This window comes from Myotis davidii, unplaced genomic scaffold (assembly GCF_000327345.1).
Source record: "Myotis davidii unplaced genomic scaffold, ASM32734v1 scaffold673, whole genome shotgun sequence".
Lineage (NCBI taxonomy): Eukaryota > Metazoa > Chordata > Mammalia > Chiroptera > Vespertilionidae > Myotis > Myotis davidii.
In genome coordinates this window covers 2,202,471-2,216,103 of record NW_006286677.1, presented here as the reverse complement: position 1 = coordinate 2,216,103, position 13,633 = coordinate 2,202,471, and the positions used below count along the sequence as shown (strand labels likewise).

Genomic DNA, 13,633 nt, shown 5'->3' with positions numbered 1-13,633 from the left:
AATCCTTCATTATATCCCTGGTTTAGACTGATTTCAACTAAGCTAAGCTCAGGACTGAATAATTAATCATATACCACTTTAATGCTTCTCATTAATTCCAGCCCAGCCCCATAACTCCTGGAGGCATTAGTCACATAAAACTAGTGGCAGACAGGTGGTTAACGCTTTGTACACCATAAGCGTCTATAGACGCAATTAAATTCAAAATATCGGGGAGTGTGGAGATGGTTTCTGTTTTGGACCCATGGCAGTTAACTGGTTAAGACTCACTATCCTTTCACTGTCCCTCAAGTATACCTAAAAAGGGTTTTTCAAACCAGCACTATTGACATTTGAGGCTTTGTTGTGTGTGTATGGGGGTGGCAGGGAGAGTCCGGTGAATCTCTGCCTATACCCACCAAATGCCTACAGCACTGCCAAATGTCCCCAGAGTTGGGGGTGGGGAAAACACAACATTACCTCCAATTGAGAACCACTGATACAGATCTACTGAGGAAAGGAAATTTTTGGCTAAAATTCTCAGATTTTAAGTCATTTCTTGAAAATATTTTCAATGAAAAAAGAGGGTAAAAACATTTAAGAGATGCCATCTTATCTCCTGTTAACATAAATATCTCCCCTCTACTCTGGAAAACTTCTACAGATGATTTTAGCTCACAATCACTTCTACCTCAGTGCCATTTGCCTTCTATGTCCTTACTATTCAATTAGGCCTTGAGAGAAATGCTAGCATAGGTACTTGTCTGAAGTCAATCTGCCATCCTTAACTATATTATAAATGCCTTGCACACACAGACAACACAGCTCCCAGCAGAGTGTTAAGTATACAGCAGAGATGCCGAAATATCTGCTGACAGCCTCATATGACAGAGGTGCAAGCATTAGCTAAACATAGACGTTTTTACTTTAAACTTATATATACTGATCACAGTATTAAGAATGTCCGTAAACACAGCCCCAAAATGCCTTAGATGACCTGTTATGTATTTTCTGTATTCATATTTCAGCTTTTATTTCCTTAAAGCCACAATTATTTGGCATCATCTTAAGAAGTTCGTTTTCCCCATATTTTAAGGTTTTTCACATCCCCTTTCATTCCCCACAAAATATTTTCGTTTCCACCCATGTGGTAAACATGATCAAACTTACCATAAGCACAACTAAGATATTTCAACTTACACAGAAAAGCTGTACGTATTTTTGAATGGTATTTTTAAATCACACTATAATATTTACATAAAAACTTATTTTAAGCAGTGATTCATCAGAAATGATTTCACTGATATCTGGGAAATAAGCCTATACTTTTATATCACCTTTCACATCTGCTTGATAAATTGAAATGTTTTTTTTTGTTTGTTTGTGTGTGTTTTTTTAATATATTTTATTGTTTTTTTACAGAGAGGAAGGGAGAGGGACAGACAGTTAGAAACATCGATGAGAGAGAAACATCGATCAGCTGCCTCCTGCACACGCCCAACTGGGGATGTGCCCGCAACCCAGGTACATGCCCTTGACCGGAATCGAACCTGGGACCCTTGAGTCCGCAGGCCGACGCTCTATCCACTGAGCCAAACCGGTTAGGGCTGAAATGTTTTTAAAATAAAAAATAATTAGAACTGATTTATTCTTTTATTAAACTACTGCTTGAAAAGGGTAAAACTTCGAAATACGTTATTAAAAACAGCACTTATTTTGAGAAATAGGCTGCAACACTGCATTTGGTTCTGGATTCTGGAGACGTGGATCTGGGCTCTTCCTATGACACTGGGGACCCCTGCTCAACAAGTCAGCAACGTTTCTGCCAATCCTTGAGCACATAATGAACTGAACCAGAAAGTAATTACACAGTATTTTCTCTCTTTTTCCTGATTGTAAAGGATTTTTTCATTGTAGGAAATTTGGAAAATAGAAAAAGAATAAAGAAGAAAATTTTAAAAATCCCCAAAGATGCCAATTAATACTTTCGTGTGTGTGTCCTCCTAGTGTTGTTTTATAATATTTTTGTTTATTTCCGAGAGGAAGGAAGAGGGCGAGATAGAAACATCAATGATGAGAGAAAATCATGGATCAGCTAACCGGCAATCAAACCATGACCTCCTGGTACATATGTCAATGCTCAGAAGGCTAGGCTACAAATTCCTTTTTCTTTTTTAAAAAAGTATATTTGCATTGATTTCAAAGAGGAAGAGAGAGGGAGATAGAAACATCAATGATGAGAATCATTGATTGGTTGCCTCCTGCACACACCCCACTGGGGATCAAGCCCACGACCCAGGCATATGCCCTTGAACCGAAACGAACCCGGGACCCTTCAGTCTGCAGGCCGATACTCTATCTACTAAGCCAAATCGGCTAGGTCCAGGCTACAAATTCTTAATAAAGTGAACTAAACATCAAAATGAGCACTGTCTTTTCAAAGGTCTCGTAAAGGAAAGCGTTACACTACTTCTAAAAATGCTCCCATTGTGAAATCCAATCTCCGGAGTCCGAAGCACACTCTTGAAAATTCTCAAAGGAATGTTTAGAATCAAAGCAAAATATCATTTAGAGCCAAGTGTGGGGAATAATGAGAGCAATGAAACAAGACTTTATGGTAAAGGAAAAGATAATTTATCTTATGTGTGGTTCACAGCCAGCTCTAAAAATAATTCCAAAGCAAGACTACCAAAAATGTTTTGCAAGGTGGCTGCAGAAGGAGGCCTGAATGTGCTACCACAGTGACTAATCTGAAGAGATTTCCCATCATTCATTTGCTTATGGACAATTTGGGGCATTATTTCCTAAAACAAAGTCTCACATTTGACTCACACATTTATTCCCTTCCAGCTTCTCTAATTTTTCACAATTCCCTCTTCTCCTTTTTCTCTTACAACACAATCCCCCACCCCGCACCAAATTATGCCTTCAGTATATGTCTTATTTATCTTAGTTTTGATGATAATATTCACAGTTAGACAGCTGTCAGAGATTACTCAAATAATTTTTCAGTTCCCCAATATTAGGCGTTGGGATAAACAGGACCAACACATTCTGTCTCAAGGAACTCAGATCCATAGACTATAGATTTGGTATAATTCTACCCTATCCTAGGGAAACTGGGGTCCAGAGACATGATGCCATCTTCCCAAGATCACCTAGCAGAGACAGACCCCACTAGAATCCTCTTCATGAACCATTCTTCCTCTCACTAATTTGATATTTTATTTTCTGTAACACTAAATTTAAATTTTTATTTAATCACTTCTTACTCTCTCTTTTTAAAAAACGATTTCTATTATAGGCATTAGCCATCTACTGTCTCAGGAGAGTAGCCCCGGCATCAGGTAGCCGGACAGATCTTGTTTTTGGCGCTCATTTCTTGCCACTGCTCTGTACATCAGTTGCAAATGATCCCTTAAACTGGAATCTGGGATTTCTTCCATGGTATCTTGTTACCAAGTAAATTCAGGGGAGCATGCATTAATAGATAAATAATTCTTTCCATTTATAATGGGAAACAAAACTATCATAAGAAAGAATCATTTCTACTATTAAAATCCCACTTACTCCTTACCCACCTGCATCACTGGAGATTAAACTATTATGGATAAACATTCTCAGGGCTTTTGAAATACAATCTCTACAATTATTGTTTACCACTGAGGGACCAAAGTCACAACTCTAATATCTGTTTGGCCTAATCCCTCTTTCACTGATTAGAAACAATAGAAGATCACAGAATTTCCTTCCTTGCCCTTCACTCAGGGGTGGTATTTGCAAAAAGACCCACTGAATACCTGAGATCTGTAAGTACAGACTAAACCCCTCATGGCCCTCCCTCATCAGTGCCCAGGTGACAAAGCCCAGCATGGGGTTTTTGGGTAAATTAAACTGACACTGCTACCCTCCCATGTGAAACAGTGACAACTTCCTTTGAAAACCAAAACAACGCATCAGACTTCTTTTCCCTTAAAATCAAACCTTATTATTTACCTAGTGCTCCCAAGTCCAAGGCACAGGGCTGAGCATAAGACCATCTAATGAAAATAAAGTATTTTGCAACCAGGCTTTCTGGCGTACCAGATAAATAAAAAAAGAGGTTAATCTCACTGGAGACGAGACAGGTGAGGAGAATCAACTTTTAAAATCTGTCACATTTGGCATAAAGCACTGACCCACAGTTTCTCCTTTCATGGTGATAATAAGGGGACATTATCAAATTATATAGATAGACCCAAATAGTAGTTCTCCACAGCCATAAGCCCAGCTCTAACAGGGACTGAGGGTAACTCAAGTAGGCAGCTGAAATTCTATCCACATCCCTTTTCTTGAGCCACAGCCAGACTTTCAGGTCTAGGAAATGTAAGACAAGGCAGCATAGGAGAGGTTATACAGTGAGCAAACTGATGTGGATGGAGACGTCTAGAATGCATAGCGCAATTGTAAACACTCCTAACCACTTCGTTTCCTGGACCATTTTGTTATGTCTTTAATGCGTGTAACGGAAACTCTGACTTCCCTAGAAGATTGACCTTTACAATCAATACAATGATACCTGGGGATTTCCTCTAAGATAGAGCTAAGTATCTGCAACCAGATCCAGTGTTTCTCAACCATTTTCATCAGACCCCTAAAGAAAAAACTTCCATTTCCGGCTCTATTCATAACCAACACTTCTGACACTAGATGTGTGGGTTTTCCACACCAAGCAATTCTCCAGTTCTCAGAGGACACCGACTGGGTGTCCTACAATTTAACTCAATTCTGCCCCCCGCCTCGCTCCCCACCCCCAGGCTAAGGGCAAGGTCCCACAAAGCTGTCCTCTCCCCCACCCCACTTCAGACACCAAGTGCAAGTCTCAGGTTCTCACCTGTACTTCTGATCATTACTTCTAGTCTGTCTCATTAAAATCTTACTCATGCCAGAACACCTACGCTGATGGGGTTCTATAGGGATGAACTCAACTAGCTCTGCCAATAATTTCCCACGCAGCCTGGGTAAATTATTTAACCACTGTGCTCATTCCTCTAACCAGCCAATACTGTAAATCAGCACACTGTAATGGAAAAACACACAGCACTCCTGGTCAGGAGACCTGCCCTCGGGTCCCACCTTAGCTACTGACTCACTGTGAGAATATAGGCAAGTCCCCTCTCCTTCCTGAGGCCTCATTTTCCCATCTATAAAAGGAAGATGTCATACCAGATGCATGCATGGAGATTCTACATTCTAAAGGCCTGTACCTAGCTAGTTCACATATACTAGCATACCAAACAAAATAATGCCCCATATTAAATTCTGTAAAATTCAACAACATGTAATTCAAAGAACAGCCAGGACAAGACCTAATAGAAAAAACACTGCATAGAAAAATATTGGGAAGAAAAACATGATTGCTTTCCAAGATAAGCCTTTAAAGTTTGGGTACATACCTTCCGAACTTGAATTAAATATAAGTGTCATTCATGAGAACTATTGTAGCCCCTTTGTGAGCCATATCAATTTTCTGCCTGGATCATCTTTTAGTGTGATGTACTCCATAAATTACCTCCTGCTATGTTCAATAATGCCTTCATTTTATTTTTAAGCTTTAGGGAATGTCCCTAAGTAATAGCAGTCTAGGATTTGGGAAATCAAGTCCATATTTACCCTATTCATACCCTAACTACAGTTTCCAATTAAATCCCTTCTGAGGTTTGGTTTTTCCAAACTTAACCTACACTAGACAATCTCTATTTTTCCCATCTCCTTGTTCACTTCAGCCATGTATTCCCATGGTCATACCATAAGACATTATTATTACCAACTAGAGGCCCCATGAGATCACCACAAAAGTAAGTGTAGTAAATAAAAAGAACCAGGGACTCAGCCCCTGGACACTTCAAATTAAGAGGATAGGGAGAAGAGAAGGAACCAGCAAGAAACTGAAAAAGAATGGTCAGTGAGGTAGGAAAGCCAAGAGTACAGAGTTCTAGAAGCAGAAGTGGGATGTTGTCAAGGTGAAAGGAGTGGTCAGCTATGCCAGATGTAGAGAAAGAGAAGGGAGAGAGGAAGGAAGGAAGGAAGGAAGGGATAGAGGAAGAAACGTGGATTTATTGTTCTACTTATTTATGCACTCATTGTTTGATTCTTGTATGTGCCCTGACCAGGATCAAACCTGCAACCTTGATGTATCAGGACAAGGCTCTAACCAAAAAGCTACCAGGCCAGGCCAAATAAGTTGTGTGTGTGTGTGTGTGTGTGTGTGTGCGTGTGTGTGTTTAAATATATTTTTATTGCTCTCAGAAAGGAAGGGAGAGGGAGAGATAGAAACATAAATGATGAGAAAGAATTATTGACTGGCTGCCCACTAGGTGCCCCACACTGGGGACTGAGCCTACAACCTGGGCATATGCCCTGACTGGGAATCAAACCATGACCTCCTGGTTCATAGGTTGATGCTCAACCACTGAGCCATGCAAGTTGGGCTACATAAGCTTTTCTGAAAATATTTCTCATACATATAATAAGCATCATTGAATATAATTTTATTTCAAGTTGATCCAGTTTATGTACCATACCTTAAAGATGTTTTTATAGTGAAGATATAGTGTACAGCAATGCCTCACTATGATAAATGCTCAACAAGGATTTGCTGAATGAAGAGGACCAAGCCTCAATTTGAGTTTGTTTTGGTAACAGGGAGATAACAACAGAGGGTAAAATCTCCTTATTTTTTTCTACATCAGGACTTAATTTGAATGCTATCACAATAAAATAATCTCGAATCTTTGCAATTCTAGAACCCCCTAGAACAGGGGTGGGCAAACTTTTTGACTCGAGGGCCACAATGGGTTCTTAAACTGGACCGGAGGGCCGGAACAAAAGCATGGATGGAGTGTTTGTGTGAACTAATATAAATTCAAAGTAAACATCATTACATAAAAGGGTACGGTCTTTTTTTTTCAATAGTTTTATTCATTTCAAACGGACCGGATCCGGCCTGCAGGCCGTAGTTTGCCCACGGCTGCCCTAGAAAGACTAAGTAGGCGGGAGAGGGGTGAGAGGGAGGAGGGAACTCGTACTAGGCAGAGGAGCTTCTCCAGCGACGACACAGCTCAGACAAGAGCTCAGCAAGCTCAAGAGCCCCAATCGCACTTAACACTCGAGTGTTGACCAAAAATTGAGATGAAATATTTTGTTTCTGTAAAACTGATCTGCCACTAGACCCTTTATCTCAGGGAAGATGGGTAAGCTCACTATAAATATTATTTTTCTCATTCCCATCTGCAGTATTTCCCCGAGCACAGCATTCTTGTCGAGGAGCCAAGGCCATAAGAGAGAAAAACACTATTCAGGCAGCAGTTCCTAAAGGACTATGTTATGGGCTGATCTGTATCCCCCACCAAATTCAGATGTTTAAGTCCTAGCCCCAATCCTTTAGAATGTGGCCTTACTTGGAAATAGGGTCATTGCAGATGTACTTAGATGAGGTCTTCCTGGAGTTGGGTGGGCCCTTAAATCATTATAACTATTGTCCTCAGAAAAAGAAGAGATTTGGACAGAGAGGCACATAGGAAGTATGCCGTGTGAAGATTGGAGTTATGCTGCTCAAGCCAAAGAACTACCAGAATCTAGAAGAGACCTGGAGCAGGTCCTTCGCTAACACCATCAGAGGGAACATGAACCTTCTGACGCCGTGACTTTAGAATTCTGGCTTCTAGAACTATGGGACAATGAATACCTGTTGTTCTAAGCCATCCTATGTGTGGTACTTGGTTACTGCGGCCCCAGAAAACCAATCCAGACAGTGAGAAGCTCCTGTGCACCCACTAGGCCTGCCTGCTTCAGACTGCATTCCAGATCCAGCTTTCCACCCCATGACCTCAGCCACCACTTAGCCCAGGTCCCAACACCTCCCTCACGGCTGCTGTAACAGCTGCCTAGTCTCCCTGATTTCAGACTTCAGACTCTACCTTTGCTTCAACTGCCAAACGCACCTGCACTCAACCATGATAACCTTTCAAAGATGACAACTTCTTTGCATCACTCTCTTGTTAAAAAATCTCTAGGGGCTCACCAATTCCTATGGGGAAAAGCCCAGATCCTTCTGTCTAGCACTCAGGCCCCTATCTTCTAAGCTAGTCCCACTGCTAGGTGTGATTCCGCGAGTGACACTAGAATATACAACCACCGTTACTGATGTGATGCTTCCTCCCCTGCTTGTCACCTTCCTTCTACGCAACCCAATTCTTGACCACCCTATAAAGCCCACTCCAAGACTGGCTTTCTCCTTGAAGCTCTCCCTATATATTGAAGCCCAGAGCCAAGGCCACTTCTGAGACGTCGCGGCATTACTGCTTGTATCGGTCATTCCGCACTCATCTCCAATTGCCTTGCACGATTACCTAACATTTAAAAAGCGCACATTTTGCACAGGTAGACTATGAGCTCCTTAAGGAGAAGGTTTGTGTTTTACAATATTGGGGGTACTTCTCAAAGCCAAAGACAATTCTAAGCATATTACAGACAAGTCCTAAATTTTTACTGAATTAACTATTAAACATATATTTAAAATTCTTAGAAGTATTACTTTGGGCCCTTCCTTCAACTGGGGACAAAATTGAACAAATCTATAGGTTTCATGTAATCCTTGTGGTTCCATATATATCCAAATAATTTTAAACTTACAAGAAATAGGAGGAAAACTCCTCAGGACATTTAGTCCCAAGTTACTTACCATTCTTCATCACTACGTTGGACCAGACATTGGCATTCAAGGCTTGAACAATTCGCTTTACTCCTGTAGATTCTGGGAAGTCATCTAGTGAGGTAAAGAGCAAATATATTTATACATGTACTTATACATACATACATACATACATATATACATACGTGTGTGTATATATATACACACACACATATGTATATATGTATGTATGTATGTATATATACACACACACACTGTAAGCCACATTTTTAAATAACTGTGGCTTAATTATTTTGCTTATTAGCTGTTACTTCTTCACACTGCAACCAATATGAGGAAAAATTTAAGCAAATACCAAGCTCAGAGCTCCCGTTAAGAATATTCTAGAAACTAAAACAATGAGAAAACACACAGTATAAGAGTCTTATAACATCATCCCCACTGCCTCACCAACGACACACCTACTTACACGCTCCTGAAAATGTTAATTTCCATTAATTACACAATCCTAGGAGAGTACAAGAGTACTACCAATCTTGGTAATTTATAGAGAATGATTTTGCTGAAGGCAGGACTGGTCCTCTTAGTATGCTAAAAAATCCCTTTCTTCTCCTAGGAATCATAAAATAATTATTCTTTAAAACAGATATCTAGAGAACAAATTCTTGATCAGAGAAAGATAGTTTAAGAGTGAGAAGTTAAGTTACTATAACCAGAGTGTAAGACACTGGAAAAGTATCATTAAAAATATCCAACAACTTAGTTAGTTTAGTATTGGTATTTTCCAGCTTCTGGAATTTAATTGATACTACTCCAAACAACAAGGCATTAACCCCAGTTAGCGTACCAATAATAAGTGGTATGCTTAGTTACACTGTATATATGAATGAGTATAAAGGAAATGGAGACCCTTCAGATAATGAGTATTGTAAGATTGTGTATGGCTGAAAGAAGAAAGTCTCCTATGCGTTTACAGAGCACAGTCCACAGAGAATCTGTCTCTAGTGGAAGAGCGCAGAATTAGAAGTCAGAAAATCTGAATCTGAACCCAGGCTCTGCAACTTATTAGCTATTTGATCAAGGGCAAATATCACTTAACACTTTATCACAGCAAAGTGGGGATGGCACCACTCCGTGCACACCTTTCCTAGAGGAAAGATGCAGTGGAACTGGTGATTTGCTAGTGTAACCTTCTCCTCCAGCCTGGATACTCCCTAAGGCAGAAATCATGTCTTACTGAGTTCATTATTCCCACTGCCTAACACAGTGCCTGAACGACAGCAGGCACTTAGTAACTGCTGGGTTGATGAATCATTTAAAGAATACCAACCCAGCAACTTAACAGAAATAGGGTGAGGATTAAACCAAAATACTCTACAAAAATGAGTTTATCACCATTGATGTTTAAATGAAGAAATAGAACATGTTTATCTTAATTATGAATGAATGATTCAATTCTTGAAAGAATAACTAATATATCAGATGATTTAACCAGGAGTCAAAAATAAGGCCTGAAGTAGAAAGCCAGTAAGATGAAATTTAATACAAACAAGCATAAACTCTCATATTGATGTTCAAATTAATACATGTGAATAAAGGATGAGGGCATATGGCTTGAGAACTGTTTGCATTTAAAGCTTATAGGAAGGTTTTAGTTACATTACCTAAAGATGACATGTCAAAAATCTATTTTAAGATTAAACTGAATTAATATAAGAACATTGTTCTGACAAGAAGCAAGAAGTGTACTGGTATAAAGGAGTAGAGATTTCAAAATGAAAACAGATATAAATAAATGACTCAAATATTGACTCTCAAGGACAAAAAAGAGAAAATTCTAGTACCAAAAGTAAGTGACTACACACATGTTCACATACACAAAATAGGGCACAAGTTTTAGGAGACCTAGAAGAACCTGGAAGGATAAATTGCACTTGTTAATTTTTAATATTCTTAAAAATGTACAAGGAGAAAAATCCGGCTTTTTATTTCATTTTTGTGCTCTTCTTCCCTGGCAAGGTTTTCTTCCTAAAGGTAAGATTTTGAAAAAATATTCTAAACAAGTCATAATATAGAGAAGAACATTTTTAGCTCCTTTAAAAAAATATGTTTCATGTAAGGATTACTTATATCCTATCTACATAATTTAATTTGTACTGGATGCCCCTCCCTAGAATGTCTTTCGGAACAACTGGCATTTCTCAATGCTACTTCCCCACTAGTCCTCTAAATACAATTCCAGTATATTTTCCATCTCTCCCCCATGGACCAGTTGACATGTGAGAGTTCATGGTGCCAACTCATTCTTTAAAATAATCTCTTCTGTCTGTGAAATACCACAGTACCAGTATTTTTAAATCAAACTTAAGATGTCCCACTTAGTAATTTAATTATTTATATACATGTCTTATCTTTTGTACCAGATTATATGATTTTGATGGCCCAAAAGCCACCTTATCTTGGCAGATCCCATAGCAGCTAGCATAGATACACTTGGAAGGAACACAGATGAGAAGAGAAATGGAGGAGGAGAAATGAAGTGGAGGAAGAAACAGAAGAAGGTCCAGACTATAGTAGAAAGCAGTTAAATGCAAAGCTACCCGAGAGGGCATTCTGAGTCTATTTTTTATTTCAAATGTGCAAAAGACATACAAATAGGACTGACATATCCCCTACGGTTCTTGGGGATTCAGCCTCAGGTTAGTAGGAATTCAAAATAGGCAACTTTACCTATTTATGAATATAGATTAAACTCTCTTTTTTTTGGATGTGGAGAAAAGATAAGAGATTAGGGAAATGACTAAGATTTAAGGTAGAAATCTTCTACCTTTATGCATAAGAAAAACAAACATTTCAAAAGTCCTAAAATTGACAAATGAATGAATTATTTGGTTAATGATAAGACCACTTCGATGGATTTTGCACAAATCTTTTCAAGCAGCTGGGGAAAAAAGGCTTTTTGAATTTCACTGTGATTCTTTCAAGAATTAAATAATCTCATATTTCAACCCACATGCCATGTTTTCTCACAATATAAACACTTACCATCCTCCTCAGGTAACTCTTCCGGACTAAGTTCTACCAGTTCAAAGCCATGTTTTATACACCATTCTTGAGCTTTTTGTCGGTTTACACCTAAAATAATAATTTTTTAAATTATTAAAAAATATTTACAAATAAAAGTAAAATATGAGCCTGGTTGATTGTCATCCTGATATGCCAAGGTCGCAGGTTTGATCCCGGGTCAGGGCACATACAAGAATCAACCAATAAATACATAAATAAGTAGAACAACAAAATCAACGTTTCTCCCTCTCTAAAATAAATAAATTTTAAAAATGTTTAATTAAAATATGAATATTGCTGCAATAGTATTCACAAATTTAAATGTGTTTCCATTAATGTCAATATTATTCTGTAGGAACCACAATATAAAGAAAAGTATTTCCACTATTTAGGAAAAAAAGGTAAAAAAAAAAAAAAGAAAAAAAAAAGGTAAATATCCCAAGTTTCCAAAGAGAAATAGCTAACAATATTTTTGTAAAGTAGTAAAGTCACATGACATACACTAGTCTAAGTTAAGGAAACAAATAGACTCTGTTTACCAAGAAATGGCAAATGTATGTACAAACTACCATCCATCCCATCCAAGTGCTTACCATTCTCAGACACTCTATCGCAGACCAAGATCATCACCTCAGGTAACCATGCTTCTGCCAGGGGAAGCCATGAGGAGACACTATCAAGACCAGATTTCTAGAGGGAGGAAAAACGAACAAAAGCAGAAACACAGGCATTAAGAGAACTTACAAAAAAAAGCAGGAGGGGGAACAGAAAGCACAAGATAAATTCTTATTCAAAATTCCATGGAAAAGAAAATCTTACTTGTGTGCTGTCAAAGTAAACCACAAATGCTTGGACAGACTCTGCAATCTCTGCAGTGACAAGAAACTTGTTCGGCACTACACATAGATTGATGTCGGCTGAATAGTACTTATTATCAATGGTCCAAGGATAAAATCTCACGGCATCATTGGCAGTGGCTTCCACAAGAAGATCTTCTGTTCCAAGGATGTCTAAATAAACGACACAACATCACCATGGAAAGTGCAAAACTAATGTACATAGGTAATGTACATTACTCAATAGGACACCAGAGTTACATGGCTGTTTCCCTTCACACAAAGATTTCAAAGGGCCTCACACTTATTAGGGTATTTTCTCCGCTGATCATCTACAGTACTATAAAAGGGTAAAAGCTAATTAGACCAGACATCTTCTGGATGACCTTCCAGACATCCTTTGTGACAAAGCTATGCCCTGGCGAAGCCGACCTGCCCCCGGTCCCAGTTCCAGGTGCCTGCAGCTGTGGCCCGGGCAAAGCTGCCTGGATCCCAGATTTCAAGAGGCATGTCCGACTGCAGGTTTAGGCCCAATCCCACTAAACCGACATCCCCCAAAGGGTCCCGGATTGGAGAGGGTGCAGGCCAGGCTGAGGGACAGCCCCCCCTGCACAAATTTTGTGCACCAGGCCTCTAGTCTATATATAAAAGGCTAATATGCTAAGTGTCCTTCCCACTGCCCAACCGGTCACTATGACGCACACTGAACACCAGGGGGCAGACACTCAACGCAGGAGCTACCATGACACACACTGGCCATTTACGGAGAAATGGCAGCGCCCATCTGGCCAACAAAGCAACACTCGGGTCTCCCCAAGTGGGACACAGGCCCGCCACCACCCCGGAGCAACAGCCCACCAAATCACATCCAATGCTGCCAACACACCATGGCCAGCCCGGAACAGTCACTGTGGGTGCTGGGTAATAACGTCACGTGGCAAGCCCAGCTTCTGTTCCTTAGCGATTAGCCTCCTTGGAGTTTCTTTAGCTCAGGAACACAACTTGCTTTATAGCCAGGTGGAAGCATTTACACTCTAACCAAATGTCTGTGAAGCGTTTT

General features: G+C 39.6%; 1 protein-coding gene across 1 annotated transcript in view; it reads right to left on the bottom strand.

Annotated features, from left to right (window-relative positions):
• Positions 1–13,633, bottom strand: part of AAGAB (alpha- and gamma-adaptin binding protein) — a 54,699-nt gene that overhangs the window by 21,123 nt on the left and 19,943 nt on the right. The window contains exons 2-5 of the mRNA XM_006758396.1: positions 12,557–12,745; positions 12,331–12,427; positions 11,717–11,806; positions 8,702–8,785 (exon numbers count right to left, since the gene is read on the bottom strand). Of these exons, the coding sequence (XP_006758459.1) occupies positions 8,702–8,785; positions 11,717–11,806; positions 12,331–12,427; positions 12,557–12,745 (460 nt within the window). The remainder of the gene's footprint in view (positions 1–8,701; positions 8,786–11,716; positions 11,807–12,330; positions 12,428–12,556; positions 12,746–13,633) is intronic.